Genomic DNA, 25,966 nt, shown 5'->3' on the forward strand with positions numbered 1-25,966 from the left:
CCTACTTGAATAAATCCTCCTCATAATACCATCATTTATGACACCACGGCTGGATAAACAATATAGAGAAACACACTTACACGGCACTGAGCGAGTGTTGGACGATATAGCTTCTCTTGAAAGGTCCGTCTTGAAAATGGCCCTGCATGTGTATCTTCAATTAACCCACACTTTTCCCTCCTTCAGCCACCGTGGTTTAAAAAAACAAGAATATATTTGTGATTTTCGAACGGTCGCCAGTTACGGCTTCCGGGTGTGTTGATTCCGCATAGCGCTGCCCCCTCACCAGTAAGTATCCGATCACAAGACGCTTCATCATCTTCAAGGGCAGCAAGAAGGCTCACTGTAACCAACTCGTGATCTAATTGGCTATCGCAACTGTCTATCAAATCTGAAATCTCATTTACTTTGACAAAAGACGTACAATTATTATAATTATTATTTTTTCATTTTATTGTTGAAATATACCAAAAATTAAAGCACATATTGAATATAACTGCTTAGTTGAACAACACGAGTTAGGAAAGCAAAAAAATAAAGATAAAGAATTAAAAATAAAATAAATAAATATATAAAACAAAAAACAGGTAAGAACAATGTGAGGATCTGTCAGGGTCGCCCGGAGGGCGGTGTGGAGAAGGACCCAGGAATGCGGGGAAGCCAGGCAAGGGGTAACTTAAAAGGATTTTAATGAGTGAACTAAAACGGACAACAAGGTGCTGGGAGAAACAAACAAACGTGACCAAGTGCCAACATAACAAAGACAAACTAAACATGACTAAACCGAATAAACTGACGAAGAAACAGGGAAAAGGACAAATCGCGATGAGCGATGGCGTGAACGAGAGCGAGAATGAAATCAAGGAGCGGCCGTGACATTCCTCCAAGGGAAGCAATGTTCCAACGCCCAGCAGTTGGTCCTGAGCGCATAAATAGTCCGGGTAATTAGGGGAGCAAATGGGAGTCAGGTGTGAGGCTGGTGGGGAACGAGCGCTGAAGGACACGCCCCCACTCAGCTGACAAAATAAACAAACAAAGACCAGGCATGGGGAACGGAACGTGACAAAAAAAACAACAAAAGACCTGCCATGACCGCCACGGGTCATGACAGGATCTTAATCTAGAAGGGCAAAATGTTCCATTAAACAAAAAAATCTCTGGGCATTATTGTTCGTCATGTCAGCAAAGGATCTTTAGCTTTTTGAGGGATTGGATACGATAAATACTGTTTACTTATTTTTTTTTTTCTTTTTGCCTCAGCAGGACTGAAAACACGTAGAACATAGTTTCTTTTCAAGGTAAGCATAGCATCTTTAAGTGAAAACCGTTCTAACAAATTTATTGGAAAATTGATTACTATCAAAATTGAATCCCTCCACAGACAGCGGCCTCATGTCCGACACATTCTGATACACCACCAGTTGTTGAGTCATTGCTTTTAAGGGGGCTGGAATGGCTTTAATTACTTTATTGTCTTCACTAGCTGAGCACAGAAATTTGTATTTAACACAGAAGTCACTATGAGTTAAAAAATACCTTGTTCATTCATTAAATGAGAAATAGACCAAATTCTTTTATCCATCCAGCTACCCAAAAACAATGACTTGCAGTTGAGCAAAAGATAACTTGCGGAATTCTGATTGGATAAAAACTCACACCTAAAAAGACAACGCTTGGATCGAACATGACATCAATGTGGAGAATAAAATCATTTTTTCTTGATTATGTTAGGCCAGCAGAGAAGGCCTTGACGGCCCGCTACTGAGATGAACATATTAAACGTTACCTTTTGTGTAGTAATGACTGATAATGTTAGATTGTTTGCTAATGGAGTCAATTAAATAAGCACTGAACTGTATTATTCACTATTCATCAAAAATCAAAGCTGAAACCCATGAAAATAGGGTTAGCCTCAAAATGATTCCTCAAACTTTTCATTTTTATTCAAAAGAAATAAAAAAACGAATACATGACACATTAATAACGTTTAAAATAAAGTGACACTCAAAAAATGACATTTGTTTTCTTTTTATTTAATGTGAAGTGTGTGGGCGTGTGCGTGTGTGCAAGAGTGTATTATATCTGAATGTGTGTTATAATGCCATTTGTTTTGGTAGCCTCAATAGCCAGCCCTGCTGGCGGTATTGCTGGGGGCTCCTCAAAACATTCCCTCCAGACATTGATGGGAATGGAGGTCGAGTCCCCGTTGAGGTCCACTACCTCAATGTGGTCGTTTATAACTGCAAATCCCAAAATATTCAACGTAACGGTGGAGTTGCAGCCCTGTTGATGAAAAATAGTTTTTGTGATTTCGAACCCACTTTTACCAAAGAGGGGAAATAACTAAGTACAATCTTGTATCCAGCACTTTGTACTTGGCTGAGTATTACTTAACCTACTGCTTACTGCTTTCATGAAGGACTCCAGAAATCAGAGAATAATTACTGTTAGTAGGCTGAATTCAGATGATTTGGACAATTTTAAATTAAACAATGGCTCGAGAAGATTACTTGTTGACTTGCATAGTTGTTGTTTAATTTGAATTGATTAGTTAATCTTGACACCACAACTACTAATGGTCAGTCTGTTTTGAGAGGCAGCAAACACACTCCTACAATTAATTTATGAATGCAGCCTTCATTGTTGTAAACTGTTGACATCTTCCCTGTATGCAACAATAACAATTATGCTACATAGTAATATACAGGGTGTCCATCACGCCATTTTAAAATGTTAAGAATTCATTATTTTGGGCAGTTTGCAGAGGTGGGCATTTTACTTAAGTTTGCCGGTCCGTCATTCATCATCTGTCAGCAGCCTGGGTACCTGTTTGTCATCCGACAATCCATTTTACAGGAGACGCCTGATGTTACATGCTACAGCGAACATGACAAGACATCGGGGAATCGTCTTCATGCACTTGGTGCCTCTAATGGTGCCCATGTAGAGGTGTATTAAATGAAGTATATGAGCACAAAAACAAAACTGACAACAAATGATTACAAGAAAACAAATCTGGCTATGGCTCAAGTGCCTTTGTAGGAATCTTAGATTTGTAAAATGATTTTATGGACACCCTGTATTAGTAACGTTCATATATTCTCATATGTAAATGTGTTTAAAACAACAAAAGTACTAAGTAGAAACGGAAATCAAATTCAATTTCCATTTTATCAATAAATTTGAACAAACTATAAAACCAAACAGCTCTGTGAAAAACAAATAAATACATTATGATGGATACATTAAACTCATCTCTTTAAGTAATGAATTAATAAGTCTATATAAGGATTGGGAACACCTGTTCTGGGTTGATATTAAAAAGGGCCTTAGTACGGGCACCACAGATATGTAGGGACCTTTTGAGTACCCTTGACGGAGAGCCATTAATTTACTCACTGTAATTTCTGTAAATTGGGTCGTGCTGAGGGTCAACCCAATATGATTTATCCTGGCTTTTAAGTGAGTGAAATAATATCCATGGCCAACCTCAAGATTTACCAAATTGGCCTCCCGCCAAATGGCAATATGGACCTCCACATCGTTCTGCAATAGTTAAAAAATGCATATTCAGCGTGTATAATTGAAATGCATAAAAAGGAAAACTATAAATGATGTACTTACTTTTTTTATAGTCACATTGTGCAACGGCACAGGCCGGGCCCCACGCAGCCGCACCATGCGAATTGGACGTATCAAATGTGGACCAAATAGAAAAAAAAATAAAAAAACATTTGTATGTTTGCGCAAATGATGCGTGTGCGAACAGAACTGACAGAGGCTGACACGGAAGAACAAAACAGAAAGAAAACTGGGTTATATTGCAATGCTTAATGCAAGGGAACACATGTTTTTATATGCATCAATGTCATTCTGGTCGAGAATTAACAATTCATTCAAGCACGATTCGATTTGATATTTATCTTTTTTTTTTATTTCTGCCATGTCTCTGTGCACTTGGGTGGTGCTGCAGCCATCCACAAACACAATATGCATTGATGTTTAGCGCAAGCGTGTAAATGTTTAGCGAGTTTTTAATGGAACCAGAAACTATAGAATATGCAGAGTTGCACTGCTACTTTGAAACTACTCATCCATCCATCCATTATCAGTTCCGCTTGTCCTCACAAGGGTCACGGGGGCTGCTGGAGCCTATCCCAGCTATCATCGGGCAGTACGCTGGGTACACCCTGAACTGGTTGCCAGCCAATCACACGGCACACATAGACAAACAACCATCAACCATCATCCACGCACACACCCATTCCTCAGGGCAATTTAGAGTGTTCAATCAACCTTCCATGCATGTTTTTGGAATGTGGGAGGAAACCGAAGTACCCGGAGCAAGGCCACATAGGTACGGGAGAACTTGCAAACTCCTCACAGGAAGGCCGGAGCCGGAATCGAACACACGACCTCTGCACGGTGAGGCCATTGTGCTAACCAGTTGTCCACCGTGACGCCCGTGAAACTACCCATGAGCCCCAACAGAAATCTGTGTGGCCCCACTTAAGTGATTTATGTGATATTCTAAAATATATTTTAAAAATATTTTCTCAGGCCCCGATCTGAACCAAGCAACCCCTATCTGAACCAAGCAACCCCCTTTAGCCCCAGAAAAGAAAAAAGATCTCCAAACTGTCCCTGGTTGGAAGGCAATGTTTATTCTGAGGGAATGTTAATATATTTTCCCCACATCTTACCTCTGGAGCGCCTATGTGTGTGTGTGTGGGTGTGTATGTGTGAAATATACTTACGTCGGTTATGTGCCCATCCACGGTCACCATCTCCCCAGGAGCTATTTGTGCGACCTCCTGAGGAGATGATGATGTTGAGACCGGGAATACCAGCTCACGTGCCGCAGCCTCCATGGCAGCATCAATGGTGACGACGGGGCCCACATATATTTTGGATTTGGGGCGGGTAAGCAGAAAAGAGTCTTGACCCGCCCCAAATCCAAAATGCGCAAAGACATAGCTGTTGCCCTCTGTGACGATGGCCGCCAGTGTGTCAAAGAGACACACGGTGTAATTTTTTGCCCCGTCACAGAGGGCAACAGTGAAATTATTGTAGGCCCCATTCATGGCCAAGGTGCCATTTGGTGTCAGGGACCAATTTTTGGCCCGGACCTGGAGCTTCTTGGCCACCACTTTTGCAATAAGGAGATTTGTCGTCATCCTGAAAGAGAAAGTTTTGAAACAATTAAAATCTATTATTTTATTTCTTATCGGTGGATATTTTGAGCGGTTTATATCGATATAAAATAGATTTCTGATGCATCGCTACATCCCTGGTAGTGAACCATGGAACTTTCAAATGATTTAATCATTAATCTCATATTTAGTTGTCATAAAAATATCGCACTTGACACACGTTCACATTTTTTTACTGTCTACATATCAAAGGTATTTTATACCACATCTGCTACAAAACTCCCCACAACAATGCAGAACTTATTGTATTTGTAATTGAATAAAATGTCAGCTGAGGCTGCTTGCAAAGATTTTAACCATCCACCAGGTGTCAGTGATGAACACACAGAATCAACAGATCAGGAATGTGCAGCTGCTATTGCAGATAGTGGAGTTTACTAAAGTGGTTCAGCAACATTTACTGGCTTGCGGTTGGAGCTTACATAGCTAATTAATAGAATTGTACCGATACCACTACTAGTATCAGTATCAATACGATACACCATTAAAACACTGGTATCGACAAATACGAACAAATAATGTGCCGATACCATTTGGCGATACTCTAATTGAAGTGTCTCACTCTCACAAACATGAAGAGTGACGGAAATTGGCTGTTTATTCAACATCCTCTCTGATTTTGAACCGCTTCTGAATACTGGGGCAAAGATGGTTATTGTATGCTTTTTACATCACGTGTGCTGTTTTACATTCGACAAAGCCGTAGAATTTCAGTGTTTAATTTGACAAATAATGGATTGGTTGGTTCTAGATCATTTGCAAAGATGATATGTAGGTATGGTGTGGGGGTTGTCGGCTGGGGGGGGGCCTGGCAAGCTTCTCGGTTGCAGATCTCCGGCAGTCTCTCGCTGGGCACGTCTCCGGCTGGAGAAGGCGTCGGCTCCAGCACACCTGCAGCTCATCAACACCAATCACCGCGGGGTTTTAAAGCTCAGCGCTGCCAGGAGCCAGACGCCGGATTATCCCGTTCCCAACCGTGGTACCTGGCTCACGTCTCCGATCGCCTCGCACTTGCCTGGTTTTTCCGTGACATGTTCTCTGCGCTAACCCCTGCCTGTCCTCGTTCTCCCTCCAGCCGTCCGCTGCCCGTCCGAGCCCGATCCTCCGTTGCCAGCCGTCGAGCGCCTGGCCGCCGCCCGCTGCTTGGCCGTCCTCACGCCGCCTGCCTGCCGACCACCGCCTCCGCCTCCTCGCCGGCTTCCTCTCCACCTCGCCGATCATCCCGCCCGCGCTCCTCCCGCTACAGCGCTGGTCTGTTCCCCGCTCGTCGCTCCCGCTGCCCCCCCGCTGGCGAGCTCCGCTCCGCGGCTTCAAGCGCACCTGACCTGCCTCTCCGCTCCGCCTCCAGCCTTCCTTCTTTGGCTTCCGAGCCAGCTGCTCCTCTCCCGATCTTCTCAATAAACCCTCCTCCACCCTCCACGCTTGCGTTTGGGTCCAGTCATCTTTCCACTCGGTTCGCTGAACCCCAACATATGGCTCTTTTTTCCTTATAGATAGGCTAAGTATTTGTTGTCTATGTATTTCACCATATCTCCGCACAATAAGTAACGGAGGGCAGTAATAATGAACAGTATAATTTGCGATTAATTTTTTAGGAGAACCTTAGTTTTATAAAGCATACCAATAGTTGCACATATTATACACTTAACACTTTCTGTTGGCACTTCTCAGCATGGTTTTCATCAATAACAAGACCCAGAAATTGTAATTCATTTAACCTTTCTGTTTCAAGAGATTCAACAGTGATTTTGACTTATTGTTTAATTTGAGCTGGCGCCAAAGATTGTGAACTTAGATCTTATTTAAATTCAACAACAATTTATTGTTAACAACCGAGTTTTTTCAACAGATTTAATTTAAAAGATTTTCCCCGAAACAAGGTGCCATGCATAAAAAATAAATAAATTATAAAAAAGTGATTCAAGATATGAACAACAAATTGTTAATAATGCATGCCTTTTGCATCCTCACTGGAAATACAGTTTTGGAAGGTCGTACCATAATGGCGACCCTGTTATTGACAGACCATGCACGAAGCCCAGATCTTTATTCATTGATCAATTTTTTTAAACACTATAAATTATTACTTAAACTTGTACGAGGCGGACCGCGAGGGCCTTTAACCGCGTGCAGTTGATAATTTTAGGAATTATGCTACTCGATCGCTCATAATGCCCAAAGTCTGTGCTCCGAGGTTCCGAACCACATGAGAGAAGCAATGCGCTCTCTGGGGATTTTTTTTTGTAAGTAACCCCTGCTCCAAGAGGAGTAAACCCCGTACATTGCGTTCAACACTCCACTCCCACCCGACTGGGAAAGGAACGTGTGCATCTCATTCATTCTCCCACGGTGTCCAGGGAAGGGAGGGGCGAGGGTTAGGGGGGCAAAAAATTACTTAGGACGACTTAACTCCCGAAACAAAAGCAGAATAAAAACTTAAACTTGCGCAAATTAACAAAAGATCGCATGGAATATTAAAATAAGTGCTCATTCATTTTACGTGACTGTGTGTCGTGTTAGAGTTATCGATCCCCATGTGCGCACCTAGCTAGCAATACTTAATGAAGGATTAATGCTAAATTGAATATTGAATATTCAGAATTAGATAATCAACAAAGACCATTTGTTGAGGCAAATGTGAAAGAAAGTGGATTTAATTTAAGATCTACGACTAAAATCATTTTTTTTACTCTGACATATCAATTACAGTCAACATGTACAGCACAACTAAAGGTAACCAAATTGGCACTTTAGATTTTCCACCTGATAAAGGGACAATTACACACTATTAAGTACAGAATAATGAATAAATAAATACATGTAATAATTGTATTATACGGGGAATAGGCTTAAACATACACTATAGTGTACAAAAGGTTGAAAATGAGGTTTCTGTATGTCTAAACCAATGTATCATCCTACCTCGTGGTCAGTCAACTGTAGAATGAAAAAATGGCCACCTACGTCACGGGGATCAGCCCAAACGCCCTCGACATACCGACGACAATAAACCATGAATGAAATAATGGATTTTTTTTTTTTTTATGTTTCCAAACTACAAATGGCACTTGACTGTTTTGTAAGACTGGATATATATCCTACTATTTTTTTGCCAATTCCTTTTTGATGTGATGTCATTTTAAATATATTTTTCTTTTGTTACATTGGGGGAAAAAATCAAGTTAAAATTAAATGAAAAGGAAAAAGCAAAGCAAAGGTGCATCTATCCGAGGGATAAAATATGTTTTCTTAGTAAAAAGCATTCTTAAACTTGCAATGACGCATCTTTTGTCAAAACTAATTATTATTAAAAAAATTAATTAAATGTTTCATTTAGAAATAATTACATCTAGAAATGTATACATATATTCATTGGTAATTTAATTAATTAATCACACATTGAATTATTTAATTCCATATTTAGTTAATAAATGAAACATTTAATTAATGACACTTTTATCTAAATATTTAATATTGCATTTATTCATCGGATTTATTTAATTACATGTGTAAAGGATGAAACAAGTAATTAATTACAAATTAGATGAAACATTTCATGGTATATTCATTGAATTTGGGCACTTTCAGTCAGAACTCATAAAATCCCTTTATTGTCATTGTACAGTGTGCAGCGAGAGTCGAGACTGTTGGGGAGAGCCCTGAGCCGCTGCGTCCATACGCGACGGCATCTTGGCAAAAAAATAAAATAAAATACTCTCGCTCTCTGGGTGCGTTGGGAAATTCGCTGCGACTAACACAACTTGAGAAGTGTGTGTCTTCGAAGAACAGGTGCACGCAACCCTCCCATGATTTAGCGATCCCTACCCTATATGTTATAAAGCAATCTGCAGCTCTTATTTGAACTGTTTCCACGTGTTCTCCCTGACGCACTTTGCGCACCGCATCCTTTTGGGCCATACTGAAAAACTTCAACAGCAAATTTGAACACTCCCCGAGTTTCCGAACCGTAAGAGGTCGCTCCCTTCCCCTCCTCTTCCCTCCCACCTCACCGTGAAACCGTGGGAAAATGAATGAGATTCACACATTCATTTTCCCACGGTGTCTCTTTTTGGAGGGGTGGTGACTAGCAATAATTTAGGACGACTTATGACCAAAAATAAATAAAGGTGCGCAAATAAACTAAAGATCGCACGGAAAAGTGAATATTTAAAAAAGTGTTCATTAATTTTACGTGACTGTGACGTGTAAGACTTATCGATCGCCATGTGCGCACCTAGCTAGCAACCCTTAATGAAGGATGAATGCTAAATTAAAAATGAATATTCACAATTAGATATTCAACAAAGGCCATTTGTTGATCCAAATGTGAAAGAATGTGAATTTAATTTCGACCTTACGACCAAAATCAAAATTTGTGACTCTGACATATCAATTACAGTCAACATGTACAGCACAGCTAAAGTTAACCAAATTGGCGTATTCGGATTTCTACCTGATTAAGAGACAATTACATACTAATAATTACATACCAAGAAATAAATATTGGTGTTTTACAGAGAACACTGCGGAATACAAAAAGTTAAAAAGGAGTTTTCTGAATGTCGAAACGAATAAATCATCCTACCTCTTGGTCAGTCAACTGTGGAATGAAAAATGGCCACCTGCGTCACGGTGATCAGCCCAAACGCCCTTAACATACCGACGGCAAGAAACAATGAAATAATGGATTTTTTTTAAGGTATAAACGACACATAACTATGTTATGTAAGACAGAATATATAATCTACTTTTTTTTAATCAATTTCTTTTTGATGTGATGACATTTTAAATATAATTATTTCTATGTTACATAGGAAAAAAAGTTCAAGTTAAAATTAAATGAAAAGGAAAATGCAAAGCAGAGGTGCATATATCCAAGGGAGAAAATATGTTTGCTGAGTAAAAAGCATTCTTAAACACGCAATGACCCATCTTTTGTCGAAACTGCAACTTTTTTTGCATACACACACCATGTCCTGTTGGATTTATTTCATATAATAACATGAAACACAAATTAATAAATTAATCAGAGCAGACTCCAGACTTGATGTAGGCGGCAGTCTGCCTTGACCAGTATTTATAATCTCCAACTGCTCAAAGAGCCCCCCCCCCAAAAAATAATTACTTTTGAAAAAAAAAAAACACCACATCAAGGTATAATACACAATACAAACTCATCCAAAGTTTTGCAACTTCAATAATACATTTATTAATGATAAATTATTCATGAAAAACAAGAATACAGAGAGAAAAAATGCACAAAAAATGAAGTTAGCATTACCCACAAAAAAAGTATTTCAACAATAGGTTGAATCAAAGTCAGTTGAAGAAAGAAGCAGAGTCCCGCACGGTTGCCACCCTGGTTTCGCAGTCAGTGTTACATGATGTACGTGTTTTGGTGCCTCCAAGACTTGAAGCCCAAGCAGGAATTAGAAAGCCTCTGCTGTTGAGGCTCTCTCCCACACGGTTACCCTTGCAGCCCATTTATTTTTTCCTTTTTTTTGAGGTGGGCGGACAGGTGAAAAATAAGGAGTGAAGCCCTTTAAAAGGACGGGGACGGAGGTCAATTATTTTTATGAATAAGGATGGAGGGACGGGTGTCCAGTATGCGGATGGAAGACGATCCAACAAAAATTGGTGCCCACCTCTGCCTGCTACCTCCATTCTGGGATAAACTACTCGTTCTCCAGAAGAAAGAACCTGTCAAAGGGCAGTGGAGTAAAATTACAATATTTACTGACTTTACAAAGAAATATATGTTTAATAATAAGATACTTACTTTTTCCTCTCAAGAAATAGAATGGTCTGAAGAGAACAGAAAACAGACTTGACATGATCCTTAGGAAAACATGTTGCCATGGTCTTTCTAAACGTGTCAGCAAGTCCTTCCTTCATCAGGCTAACACGGCCACATCTCATCGAGCGCTTGTACCAGGGTGAGTGAGCTTCCATCCACCTTCTTTGTCTGGACAAATGGAGCAGGTGGACCCGCAGGCAACGGGAAGAATGTCTACAAAAAATAAAATAAAGGAAGTGGTGAGGACAAATGCTGATAATGAAATCTTTAATTGTGTAGAATGTTTCCTGACAAAGTTTTTGACGGCCACTTACACAAGAAAGAAGTGAAGTCCTGCACGGTTGCCACCCTGGTTTTGCAGCCAACGTTACTTGATGTACGTGTTTTGGCGCCTCCAAGACTTGAAGCCCAAGCAGGAATTAGAAGCCCTCTGCTGTTTAGACTCTCTCCCACACGGTTACCCTTGCGACCCATTTTTTTTTTTTTTGGGGCAGAGGGATGGATTCGTGAAAAGTAAGGAGAAAAGCCCTTAAAAAGGAGAGGGAGGGAGGACAATAATTAATAAAGTGAAGCAAAGTAAAATTACAACATTTACTGAATTTAAAGAGAAAGATATGTTTAAGATTGAGTTATATACCTTTTCCTTTCAATGAATAAAATGGTCTCATCGAGTGCTTGAACTGAGGTGACTAAACTTCCATCTCTTCCGCGTCTTGACTAATGCAGCAAGTGGCGCCGCAGGCAACGTGAAGAACGTTCTAACACGAAAAATAAAGGAGGTGTCAAAACAGAAGCTGAGAAAGATGTCAAATTATGGGCAATGTTTCCTGACAAAGTTCTTCTCGGCCACTTACAGAAGAAGGAAGAGAAGTCCTGCATGGTTGTCACCCTGGTTTTGGAGTCAGTCCTTGTGGTACGTGTTTGGGCGCCTGTCTTTTGTCTTTTGGTAGAGAAAAGGCAGACAGACGCAGGATCAGTGAGTCAAAATTTACGTGAGGCTGCAAAGGGCTGAGACAGGCTTGGCTATGACTCCCAATCCATTCAAATATGATAATCATTTTATATTCTAAAATCACTTTACATTTAAGTAATGTACAATAATGTACAATGTATGTACAAAAGATCAGTACACACATACCTGTGTTGTTTGGTGTCTAAGGTTTTTTTTTTTTTTAAGTTGCCCTCTTGGGATTTAAGATCAGGGGATGTCGTTAATATTTGTCAATTGTGGGCACGTCAAGCCCTTTGAGAAGTCGCTGTGAGTCGGGGCTATCAAAATAAATTTGACAAGACTTGATTTTCTGCAGAACAAAGACCTGTTAAAGGTAGAGGAGAATAAAATTACATTTACTGTCTTTACAAGAAAAGATATGTTTAATGATGTTTTACTCACCTTGTCAGTGTTCCGTCCTCATCCCATGCCAATGACAAGGATGATTGAAATGTTAACAAAAACGTAAAAAATCCAACAACTCTCTCCCCTCCCTCGACTTCACTTTCTTTGACCCCCGACTCCACTTTCTTTGACCCTCGACTCCACTTTCTTTGACCCTCGACTTCACTTTCTTTGACCCTCGACTTCACTTTCTTTGATCCTCGACTTCACTTTCTTTGACCCTCGACTTCACTTTCCTTGACCTTCCACAAACTGTTCAACTTCCTTAATTCCCATTCTCTCCCACTCCTCCCAAAGCTCTTCTGCCACTCACTTTCTCGTTCACATGCAAAACCATCGTCATTCCAAATCCCATCTCAAAATCTCGTACCAACTGTAATCTATGACACCTTTTAATCATTTAAATCTCACTCCATTTTGCTTTACTTACTGATTTATTTCATTATTTGGATATGATTGATCTGAAATTTGCTAGTACTGAATAATGATAAAAGTTAAAAAGAACGTGGGTGTGCCCAGCTGTCGGATCATGGCAAAAAGATCTTTAGTGGTTCTTTCCCAATAGGCTGGCGTGCCTCTCAAAGGCGTCATGAAGCGGACCGCGTCTTTGCTGCGCACCAGTTTTTCAACTTCACACTTATCCTGTAACATGGCAGTTTATTCTGCGACCATCTCTGGTAAAAGGTTTACCTTTGCGGAGCTGAATTCTCATGCTTGACGTCGCCTGGTAGATTTCTGTAACAAACTGAGCGAAGAACAAGTAGGTTGCATCTCTTGCAAAACGTTCATCCACGCAACACAGCCGTGTCTTGAAATATTTGCTTGGTGTGAGTTTGATTTGTCTCTCTTCATCAAGCGTGTTTTGCCCTGTTGGAAACTGAACCGGAAATGCCATGGCCTCAAGTTTAGGAGTCTTGAAAAAGCTTACCGGGTTATTTCTTTCAGCAGGAGCAGCAGAGTAAATTCCCTCGGTGAAACTCAGAATCTCCTCTGACACGTCATTTGGTTGGAGACAAGATTCAAGGATGACGCCGCCATTTGGTTCATCGCCTTTGTTGGAATTTATCTTTATATCAATGTTAGAATTTAACTTTAACCCAATGTAAACTCAAATAACTAATCTGACTCCAATTTGCGACCTTACCCAACTCTCACTCATCCAACAATATGCGCGCTCGTTCTGCAATAGAAAGGTATCAGGAAGCCGGCATTTTCACGCACGAATGGATTTATTCCCAATACACAGATTTCTACATGGCACCTGGATCTCGGATCCCTCTCAATACAAGTCTACACCTCTCGTGCCACCAACGAATGTGTTCTACCTCCGAGTTGCCCAGTCCTGATTCATACTATACAACATGCAAAATGGCACAGACAAAGGCATCCTGGCATGATTCTATTGGCTATGTGTATTGCAGTTAACTTTAGCTCGCTCTCATTGGTCTTTCTCCTCCCGCCGAATCCCGTGGCTCCTCCTGCGTGCGATCCCCCGATGGCCGCTCCTTCCCGGAGTCATCTCGTCTCGCTCAGCACCTTCTGCTTCTACAACATTCCATTCTTGCACAACCCCCGCAACCAGTTTCGCGCCACCAGTCACACTCTCAGCATTTTACAATATCACATTTTCATACATTGGATGCACCAACATCTAATGAACTATGTTAAGCTCAAACTCTTATATTCCTTTAATAGTCAAAAGTATGAAATCCTTTAAGTGTAACTGAAGTTTAGACCATGCTAATGACCAGACACTCAGGAGAGGAATGCAGGAAGATTAGATCACAGCTGCACCACAGGAGGTGTGAACGAGACCCCTCTGAAACAATGGACTTCCATGCCAGGATCACAAAAGTGGCTCCGAGCAGTCTAACCTTTGTTCAGTTTTAAATTGACTGCCATTTACATTATCCTTTAATCCCTCTCATGACCTCAGACATCTGAGGTCATCACTTGAACACCTTATTTCATTGCTGCACACGAGCTCGACATCATTTGCCATAAAACTAAAACACATCAAACAATTAGTAAAAGAATAAGAATCAGTAGAAAATTTCATTCCAGTAGACAATTAGTGAAAATTAGTACAAAAATGTCATTCCAATAGAAAATTAGTAGAAAAGTTCATTCCAGTAGAAAATTAGTAGAAAATTTCATTCCCTCCTTATGGCCTCAGGTCCCCGAGGCCATCTTTCCATACTTACATCCTGGACTCCCGCCACGCTACCTCCGCCTCCTGGGGGTCCTTTTGAGGGATCATCATGTACTGACCCCCCGGAGGGAGTGGCCCCAACGTGCGTTCTATTGTCTTAACAGTTAATGATCTGATACATGGAATACAGCAACATCCGCATAACACCATAATAGCGGCAAACACAGCGATAGAAATCAGTACTGATGCAATCAGGCTTTTATATTTACCAAAGATGTTTAACCAGTCAGAATACCAACTGGTGTCCACACCTGAGTGCTCCTTCATTTTGTTACTTAGCATGCGCAGACCCTCCAATGCCTTGGTAAGGCGACCGTCAGGAGATGTATTGTTGGGAATCAGAGTACAACACTGATCCCCAAAAATACTACACACTCCTCCTCTTTCAACCAACACCATATCTAAGCCCATTCTATTTTGGAATGCCATCAGAGATGTGGCAGCCAATTGCTCATGCACTGCCTGGAGTGCTGAGGTGGTAAAATTCGCCAATCGTTGGACATTATAGTGGACATAATTAATCCGGTCCACATTTTTGTTTACTGTAACGAACAGGAAAAGACTCTCCCATCCTGCTGCAATTTGATCCACCAATTTATACTCGTCAGGGATCCCTCTTGGAACTCCAATTGCATCTATATACGTGGGATCTCCTGCATTCAACCATTCTTGCATGTCCCTTCTCTTCCTGTTAAGGAAGGGGATTCTTCCCCATTGTCCAACACCTTCCCACTCCATTTTGGCCAGATCTAAGGCTGTCACACTAACTGGCATGATCAGCGTTACCAGGGCGCACTTACCTGAGGCATTGGTGGGAAGCCTATCGTACAGCACTTTCTCTCCACACCACAGCCAGCCAAACATCATCACGAGCGAGAGGGATTCCTACTGGCAAAGACACATTTTCATTACACCATGACTCCTGGATATTTCCAATCCCAGGACCCGTCCCATTTAACTTTTAGTCAGGTGAACTTTTGTTTTGCAACTTGGGTGTCAAAAATAGGCTCTTTCTTTTTTATTCCCACATCATTCCATGGGTGTGTCCAATTAAAATTGTCACCCAAGTGTTCACCTGTGTCGGTTGTTTACATTTCAGATTTAGCAGTAGTTGTTGTGTCTGTGTCAGCGTCTTACCATCATCTCGCTCTGCTCCATACCATACCATTCCATTACATGCTCCTTTCGCTCCATCACTTCTGTCATCCCGCATCCTATGTTCAAACGCCAACATCGTCCACACAAAGCACACGCCAGCAAGCAAAATGGTCAATAAGTTAAACAGTTGCATCGTCATCGTCTTTGTTCAGACTCGAAAGTGTCTGACTTTGATCCAATTCATGCCATCTACACATTCCCTCTCTTGACCTGCCCGTCCGGGCGGTCAACCTCTAAGCTCAACCTTGGCGGGCACAAATACTGGGGCCGGGCGCAACTGTGAGTTATGGTACCACTGTTGTTCTGTAGTTCCCAATTGGATGGCGTGTGAGGTTCTAGCCAGAACACTAAACTGTCCTTACCCGCGTGATTGAGTCCACCTCCGGGAAAGCACCCGGAGGTTGATGTACGGAGTGATGTCCGACTCCAGTGATGCTGAGTTCACTGAGTTCAAATATCTAACTGTGTTCCGAGATTTCAAATTAAGCCTCGAGCTAACGCTCCAATTTTGACTGTTAATTGACAAATTTTAAAGCAACACAAATGAAATGCTCAAAATAAAAAAATCCCAAAACTATAATAACGCAGATACCGAATTAAACCTCTATTTTTTCATTTTTTTTTTTTTTTTTTTATGGGAAGAAAAGGTGCTCTACAAGACATAGACAGCTCCAAGACCGCTGCAGTCTTCACCTCCTATTGTCTCATGATTGGCTCAATCCACCTACAGGCTGTGCCCACACTGATTCTGTCAACTGGGGGAGGGGGTAGAGACAGTGAAAACAATCGCGGAGCTGTGGAGCCGAGCCCCAACTCAGTCGGGCCCTGGGTCCACAACACCTCAAGCAGAGACACACACAGAACTACCACTTCCGAGCGACCCTTCTCTGGAAATTTCGACATTTAGTAATGTTCCCAAAACCAAAGAATTTGTAGTCGGTGCTGAAATATGATCTCCCGATTGTGACGCGGAGTATTCAACAACGATGGGGTCTAGATCTTTAGCATGATGACGCGCATCAATATTCAATGTGATTTGTGGCTTGGCGAAAGTAAACAATTCATACCATTACCGCTGCCCAGGGACAAGGCACGCGTGCGAGGCAACGCCGGTAGACATAACAAATATATAATTCTAACGCATGATGCACTCATGACTAAATTTGGATGAGTGCATTTTTGATAAACCAAATCATGTTTGTGATCACATGTACAATGTGATATGTCAATTGGTGAATTGAAAGGGTGGCGGTTGCTAAACCAGTCAGACCAGAGCAGAAACAGGGCATACCCACCGCGGGAGGATGGGAACCAGGTTTCAGAGCTGCCCTCAAATGTTTCAGTTCAGTTTAGCCACTGGGAAGGAAGAGAGCACGACATATGCTCCCTCCGACGGATGTGCACAGTCAAGTTCAGTCCCATCCGGGAATGCCACTCGAATTCCAGTGTTCGTTCAGTCAATGGCAGTGACTCAGGCACTCTTGAGAGTCCACATGGCTCAGTGGGGGTTGCGGAAGGAGCTCATAGCTCGCCCCAATATCCAGCACCATCGAAAACTTGTCCATCCACCGTCCCCGGACTGCTAGGACCTGCTAGTCCTCGAATGCTGAAGCTCCGCTGCCCCCTGTCATGGAATGGGGTACGAGCGGGTTTGTGTCAAGTGCGTTGGGAGTGGGTAACGGTGGCGCCCCCTGCGCTGGTGGAGCTCTTTGTGACAGATATGGCACCGGAGGATGGCACATTCCAGAAAGTGGCTCGGCATGGACAGCTCATCACCCAGTGACCCCACACCCCGCAGCAAGAGCACACCCCACTCACAACCCCCGTCTGTAACCACCCATACCTCTGTTCCCGCGGTCCCGACCTCGTTGACCGGCCTGCTATGGACAGCAGCCAGTCTGCTGTGGCGCTGCGTCACCCGAACCTTGCCCAGAAGCAGCAGAAGTGGAAGGAGCAGCTGCCTCCTTTTTTCTTATCTCTCTTGGCCTTCTAAACCTGCAAGTACAACAATTTTAGTCACACTCCTTAATCCAATCCCATATTTTCCTTTTCTGATGTTGTGCAAAATTAGGTACAAAATGTGTTCTACTTAGGCCGATTGGCATTTTTTCATTCATGGACTATTTCGCCTGATGTCTGCCACTGGAAGGTGCACGCCCTTGTGGACGGCCAACTGGAACAGCTGTGTAGTAATGTCGACATTATTGGATGGGTCACTGCCGGAAGTCTCACTCCATTCACGTCTCGCCCTGGCCACATAGACCAGGCCTGTCTCCCCCTTCCCCACCTGAAAGACACAGCAACATCGACCCCAACGGGCCAGAAATATCTGATGCACGGCAGAGCCAATCTCACCTGAGGTGTCCCCACTTAGCTGGTGACCATCATGCTGGTCAGCAGGTCTGGCCTCGGCCTCAAGTGAGGACAGTTCCTCTTAAATAAATTTTGTCCCGCTTGTAACTCTGTATAAACCTCTTAGTCTGGTGTCTCCTTTGTAGGAGATTTCAACCAACGTGACCTCTTTACAACGTGTGACCTCTTTACAACGTGTCGAATAAACCAATGTTGACCTTTCTGCTATCTTTACAGCTGTGAGAGCTGTTACTAACGCCTCCTTCCCCCTTGGGTAATTACGAATGTCTTATCTTCAAACTTCTTACACGCACCCAGTATCCTGGCTTTACTAGATTACTGCCCTGCTGGGAGACGGAAAGAGCTTTGTCACTCTAAATTTGCGCCTGTCTTTTGTTTTCCTAACATTTTTCACATATGGTCAACTAAAGTTGCTTCAACATCTATTTCCCATTTGTTCTTAAATTTGAGGTATTCTATAAGTTATTCCAAACAGTGTTTTACAATGTCTTAGTCCTAAATACAATGAAATACGTTACAATGGAAAATATCAGAATAAAATTTCATACATCCAACATAAGACACGTGCTTGTGACCACTTCAAGGTCATTTTTGTCTGAAATATCTCCTCTACAACAACTTACCCTTGCGTTAAGTGAGTAATTTTCCCTAAAAACAGTGCGACTAATTCGACATTAACTTCAAGTATCACTGCTGTGGTGCTGTATTATATGGAAAAGTCTGAACAATCCAAGAAAATTTTGCCCTATCCTGGACTGGGTGTGTGTTATCTAGTCGCGCATCCAATGTGAATAATAATAACTCCTCCTTGTTGAGGAGAACCTCTGGGATGGTAGTGGTGAGGCGCTATTTGAAGCCTTCTCCGGCCTTCTGGTCACACTGGTCACATGTCACCTCAAACCTGTGGACAGAACTGGACGAGTGGCACTTGCCAGTGAGAATGAGAAGGGGTAAATTATCTTCCTTCCAAAACTTTCAGTTTTGCATAAATTTTGTGTAATAACGTCAATCAACCATTCACTTGATGTTTGAATTTAATTACTCCAATCTTTCTCCAATAACACTTTGAAAATCAATACTCGGGAGTGCAATAGGGATTCAGGGTGATCAGGCCTGTCCACCCATCGCATCCTAAGTACTGTAAGGGCTTGCCGGTGACCTCAAACAATTTTCTGTCCTGAGGCCCGTCCCTACAACATTCACCCAAACCACATATGCATCCAAACACTTTTTCTTTCACACTTTCATTCACCAAACGATACTTTCCAATTCCACACAGAGACCCCTCCCTTGGCGCGTCCGCCTTGATTTCACTGAGATTTGTGCTGGCAGATCCATAATTTTGCCTTAATTTAGCCAGCGTATGCCAAAATTTACAAATGTGGGTCTCTGGAATTTCCCATTCACTCCCCGTGAAGTTATTTCTCCTCTCCTGGACGTAGCTGACGAAACTGCACCTGTGACATCAAACAGCTCATAGATGCGAATGTTAGCAGTCTGGTATTTATGGAATGATGTCATGTCCTCTAAAATTGTCATGTCAGCGTTCGCGTCGTACAGTCAAAAAAAAACATCTGTCTTCCACCTTTGTCACATTTAATACACATCAGTTAATAAATCATCTACAAAACTATTTAGTCCAACTTTATATTTGGTAAACCAATCTCCAATGGCTAGATATTCCCCTTTCCAAAGATTTTCTTTCAACATGTTCATAGAATACTTCACTTAAAACTTATCCCAAAACCATAATCCCTTTGCTTAAAAATTTAAATTTTAATAAGATTGTCGCCGCCCTGCTGTTCCTCAGGCATCCCCTGCATGTTTCAGTGTTTAACTTGTGTTCTAATTCCCTGCTAATTTGTATTTATTGTTAGGTTGAATACATATATTTTATCCCGTACCTTACTACACTAGCACTGTAAAAAAAAAACTGCTCCACACCTCAATGAGAGGCAGATGCCTGAAGATTAGATCAACGTCTGCAACATCGAGGGGGGGTGCCGAGACACACCTCTGAAACAAAAGGACTGTGACCTTCTTTCGAGAGCACCAAAAGGCATATCTTCCTTTTCAATCAGTTAACGACTGCCATTGATGCCTGTTTTTCCTCTTGTGTCTGAAATGTTTACATGTTCCTGCTGGTGCTTCCCCCCCCCATTAATGGCGCCGTCGGATCGGGCGGCGGCTCAAACACATACTGTTGCGAGTCTGGCAACTGTGGATGAATGCCTCTCAGACATTCCGTCTTTTCTTCCACTTTTTCAATCACTTCATCCTCTTTCTCTGACTTCCTCCCCCTACTTGGGAACGAGCATCTAACTTCAAAGAGCTGTTTACTCTTTGTTAGAGCACACTCATGATTTTACGATTACACCTATAATCATTGCCTTCTGTAAAATCTTTCTCACTCTTATTTTTTTTCCTTTAATTTTCCCAATTCACTGTAGCCTTACCAAAGCCACTCAAACAATCAAGGTATCAAATCACAAACTACAAAGTCAGGAACCACCTATGCTCTTGCAAAGGTTTCTCATGCTCTCAAAGCTTCCTTCAATTAAGATTTCATAACACCAATCTTTTTCTTTTTCTTCGTGTCATTTCCATCTGTGCATTTCATTCCAGGTACTAATTACAGTTACCTTAATAGAAAGACCATCAACTCAAGTATGAAACATGAAATATTTATTTCTTCAATTCCTCCTTACAGCAGACCCTAATTCTTATCCTTTTCATTTGTTCAAGTCACACCTTCTTCAATCACCAAACTCTGTCATTCTCAATACTGCCTGTTTCACCATCCTCCTTTCAATGGAACATTAATTGTTCCTTTCTCTTTTCTACACATTCTGCATCTTTTTCACATTCCTTTTCTTTTCTTATTGAACTTCCAATCGCTACACTGACACAATTTCTTCTCTTTTCTCTAGCTTTCTTTCTTTCTCTTTTCTTATTTCATCCCTACTTCATGTTTTTCTTCTCTTTTTTTATGTTTCATTTTTATGAATTTATCCTTAATCTCCGTGCCACACCCGGGACCCTAGACCACTATCATACTTCCTCTCCTTCGCCATCTTGAAATCAAAATCCACTCGTGCGTGTCCCAACCACTTTTACGCAGAACAATTTTAGCCTTCACATTCACACAGCTTCCACACAGACACGTAAATCCCAGATTTTAAACCGTGTCCCGATACGTAAATCCCAGATTTTATACCGTATCTTAACCACGAATAGTTCCAAACTATTCTAGTAGGTAAATCCCAGATTTCAGACCCTACTAACGTCCACACTGTTACACTTTTTATTTTTTTTTAACTATACTACTTTACTTTTGCGCCATTCATTATGCTAGAAGGTAAATCCCAGATTTTACACCCTAATAGCGTCCAACACTTTTACGCTTACTACGTTCCGCTCCTCCTTCCTCTTATAATTTAGCGTTGCCAATGTGCAGAATTTGAAAGGGTTCTGCTTACCTTGTTTGACTGTGGGCCCAAGAGGAAAGACGGTCGGATGTGTGGCTCTTTTATCCTTTATCAGGTCGTCACCTGGTGTGGACGTGGGAGACCCGGTCTCCAGTGGTTTTCCTCGAAGTTCCAAACTTCTTTTCTTTTCTTAGAGTCCCAGACTCTCTTTGAAGTCCCAGACTTCTATTACCTCTCATGCATCACGTCGAGGTCACCATAAATTGTTGGAATTTATCTTTATATCAATGTTAGAATTTAACTTTAACCCAATGTAAACTCAAATAAGTAATCTGACTCCAATTTGCGACCTTACCCAACTCTCACTCATCCAACAATATGCGCGCTCGTTCTGCAATAGAAAGGTATCAGGAAGCCGGCATTTTCACGCACGAATGGATTTATTCCCAATACACAGATTTCTACTTGGCACCTGGATCTCGGATCCCTCTCAATACAAGTCTACACCTCTCGTGCCACCAACGAATGTGTTCTACCTCCGAGTTGCCCAGTCCTGATTCATACTATACAACATGCAAAATGGCACAGACAAAGGCATCCTGGCATGATTCTATTGGCTATGTGTATTGCAGTTAACTTTAGCTCGCTCTCATTGGTCTTTCTCCTCCCGCCGAATCCCGTGGCTCCTCCTGCGTGCGATCCCCCGATGGCCGCTCCTTCCCGGAGTCATCTCGTCTCGCTCAGCACCTTCTGCTTCTACAACATTCCATTCTTGCACAACCCCCGCAACCAGTTTCGCGCCACCAGTCACACTCTCAGCATTTTACAATATCACATTTTCATACATTGGATGCACCAACATCTAATGAACTATGTTAAGCTCAAACTCTTATATTCCTTTAATAGTCAAAAGTATGAAATCCTTTAAGTGTAACTGAAGTTTAGACCATGCTAATGACCAGACACTCAGGAGAGGAATGCAGGAAGATTAGATCACAGCTGCACCACAGGAGGTGTGAACGAGACCCCTCTGAAACAATGGACTTCCATGCCAGGATCACAAAAGTGGCTCCGAGCAGTCTAACCTTTGTTCAGTTTTAAATTGACTGCCATTTACATTATCCTTTACCTTCATCTGCATTTCCAGCATTTGGTTGTGGCTGCTGATTGAGACTTTTAACATTTTGTGACTCACAGTTTATTTCACAAAGTGCATCACTCTCAAATTGGTTTATCGCCACCAGATCTTCCGCATTGTAGTCACTTTCATGCATTTCATCATCATCAGAGCTACTCTCATCATCAGTGAGGGTTGGGTCGCAAAGGTCAGCATCATCACGAATGGTGATGTCTCTGTACTGCGGATGAATTTGCTTCAGTTTAACCAGAGCACTTACCAGGTTCGACCAAGTCACAGTTTGAAAGAGCTGATGGCCTTTGTAGTGTTGGAATTTATCTTTATATCAATGTTAGAATTTAACTTTAACCCAATGTAAACTCAAATAAGTAATCTGACTCCAATTTGCGACCTTACCCAACTCTCACTCATCCAACAATATGCGCGCTCGTTCTGCAATAGAAAGGTATCAGGAAGCCGGCATTTTCACGCACAAAGTGGATTTATTCCCAATACAGATTTTCTACATGGCACCTGGGTCTCGGGTCCCTCTCAATACAACTCTACACCTCTCTTGCCACCAGCGAATGTGTTCTACCTCCGAGTTGCCCAGTAATGATTCATACTATACAACATGCAAATGGCACAGAGACAAAGGCATCCTGGCATGATTCTATTGGCTATGTGTATTGCAGTTAACTTTAGCTCGCTCTCATTGGTCTTTCTCCTCCCGCCGAATCCCGTGGCTCCTCCTGCGTGCGATCCCCCGATGGCCGCTCCTTCCCGGAGTCATCTCGTCTCGCTCAGCACCTTCTGCTTCTAAAACATTCCATTCTTGCACAACCCCCGCAACCAGTTTCGCTTCACCAGTCACACTCTCAGCATTTTACAATATCACATTTTCATACATTGGATGCACCAACATCTAATGAACTATGTTAAGCTCAAACTCTTATATTCCTTTAATAGTCAAATGTATGAAATCCTTTAAGTGTAACTGAAGTTTAGACCATGCTAATGACCAGACCATCAGGATTGGAATGCAGGAAGATTGGATCACAGCTGCACCCCAGGAGGTGTGAACGAGACCCCTCTGAAACAATGGACTTCCATGCCGGGATCACAAAAGTGGCTCCCAGCAGTCTACCCTTTGTTCAGTTTTAAATTGACTGCCATTTACATTATCCTTTAGTAGGAAAGTCGTCTCTTCAGTTTCACTCTCAACATCTGTGACCGACTTCTTAGTCTTGGCAGGGCATTGACCGTCTCTTGTACTTCTGATGGCACACACACAACATTCCCTCGAATGGCACGTTGTTGACCTTCCGGAAGAGGGACAATTTTGGCAAACGATATACATTTGGAAATGAGGTGTCTCTCCAGTATGTTCAAACCACACAGTTCATTTGGAATATCTACAAGTGCGAGATTGTTCGCCACAGCAAGTTCTGGCATTTTACCGTCTTTGAGATGATCATAGCAAGTATGACATATCCACTCTCTTTTTCTTTCAGCTGGTACTCTGCATGAGGCCTTACATTGGAGATTACATATATGAACAAACTTTGCTGTGAGGCATTGTTCTGCAATATGTTTATGTTTCTTATAAACACGACACGGACAAGAGCGAACCTGGTTAGGAAATAATGCTCTGTGGCAAACGGTGCAGACAAACGTGGGTCCATTCTTAATTTGGGTTTTGAATAGCTCAACAGCTTTCATGATTTCACAGTCACTTCTCTCACTACATAGTTGGCTAATGACTATGTATTTTTGCAAAATCTTATATGCTCGGCGCAGTGTATTTGTCCTCAATAAATCGTATTTTCTTTTCATTACACGTGTTAGAATAATATTTAGAGGTTATTATACATTTGCCATGACGCAGCTTTATTTCAATACATGGTGCACATATCATGTTGCAAATTAGTGGAGTGGACTATGCTTGAGTGTTTACAGTTTGAGTGGTGATACAGGAAAACACCTCTACTGCAGAGAGGTGTCTGCAATTGGCAGGGCGGTGGCACTTCTTCAGAAGTGAGGATGAAGTAAACAACATCGTGAGGAGCCCTGATAAGTTGGCATCGAAGTCTGAAGCAAGCAACATCGTGCTGGGTCCTGATAAAAGATGTTGACGTCAAAGTCAGCTGCGACCCACGACGGCACGCCAATGATAAACCGGACTAAACCAGCTTTTGAGAAGACGAACTGTACCACCCTTGAGTGTAATCTGATTTCTCGAAGTGTAATCTGATTCCTCGATGTTATAAAAGGGAATGTATGAAAAACATCGATGAACAGAAGGGAGATGAAGTTGCCAAATAAACTTTATTGACCTCTCTGTATCCACGTGAGCTGGGTGCCTCTCTTCTTTCAGCTATGAACCCTATATGTCAAATTGGCGAACCTGACAACACGTCTCATGATTTCCTTATCCTTTGCTCTGAATTCAGGGTTGTTTGAATAACGGTGCGTCATGTATGAGCGCTGTCTTGTTTTAAACCCAAGATCATCACGATAACGTTGCGTAATGTAGGAGCGCTGTCTCATCTTAAAAGTGTCATCTGTCTGATAACAATGTGAAAAACTTAAACGTTTTTTCATCCTAAAGTCACGATCGGTCATGTAATGGCGTGTATGATTGGACTTTTGTTTTACACGAAACTGAAAGTCTTGTTCATAACGAGTTGTATTGTAGCATCTTTTTCTTTGTCTTAGCTCTGCAGTTTGACAGTATTTTTCCTTTTGTTTCAGGTTCTTATTTAATCTCTTCAGTTCCCGTTTTGCACTACTACCTTCAGATTTATCAATCATCTTTTCCGGTGCCTTCATTCGTCTTTGAAATTTTCTGCGACTTGATTTCTGAATTTTTTACACATGTCGCAGCTGTTTACTTGTTGTGGCAATAACCATTTCACTGTCGTCATCTCGCAATTCATGGCCGTGGCGTTGTTCACCATCATGTGACATAGACTCGCTCATCTCCAAACATGAGATAGTCTCACCAACTTCGTCGCTTCCGGTATCGTCAATGGCCGAACGCACAGGAGGTACAAATGCATATGGCGCCATCTCATGGACATCTGCAGGAACATCAACGGGCTCAAAACGAACGGGTACAAGCTCGTACGGAGTATCGCGTGAGCACATGAAGCCTAGTGTAAGCAAGCATCAATTTAGCCGTCAGGTCATTCAAAAAAGTGAAAATCGCCATGACAGCTGTGCCATTGTCAGCATGAAGGCCATCACGTCCTCTGGAGTGGGGATCGAAG

The 25,966-nt window shown here is 42.0% G+C and overlaps 1 protein-coding gene and 1 long non-coding RNA gene across 2 annotated transcripts; one reads left to right on the top strand and one right to left on the bottom strand.

Annotated features, from left to right (window-relative positions):
• Positions 1–2,053: 2,053 nt before the first annotated feature.
• LOC148321078 (uncharacterized) lies at positions 2,054–3,908 on the bottom strand. Its single transcript, XR_015846796.1, has 3 exons — positions 3,625–3,908; positions 3,400–3,546; positions 2,054–2,283 (listed from the first exon to the last, which is right to left on the bottom strand). It is a non-coding gene; the product is annotated as an uncharacterized LOC148321078 (long non-coding RNA).
• Positions 3,909–5,990: 2,082 nt separating this feature from the next.
• LOC148321079 (uncharacterized) lies at positions 5,991–6,614 on the top strand. Its single transcript, XM_088319493.1, has 2 exons — positions 5,991–6,192; positions 6,289–6,614. The coding sequence occupies exons 1-2, from the start codon at positions 5,991–5,993 to the stop codon at positions 6,612–6,614; spliced, it is 528 nt and encodes a 175-aa protein (XP_088175619.1).
• Positions 6,615–25,966: the final 19,352 nt, after the last annotated feature.

Source organism: Idiotropiscis lumnitzeri, chromosome 16, assembly GCF_059441095.1.
Source record: "Idiotropiscis lumnitzeri isolate Australia: NSW breed Sydney's pygmy pipehorse chromosome 16, RoL_Ilum_1.0, whole genome shotgun sequence".
Lineage (NCBI taxonomy): Eukaryota > Metazoa > Chordata > Actinopteri > Syngnathiformes > Syngnathidae > Idiotropiscis > Idiotropiscis lumnitzeri.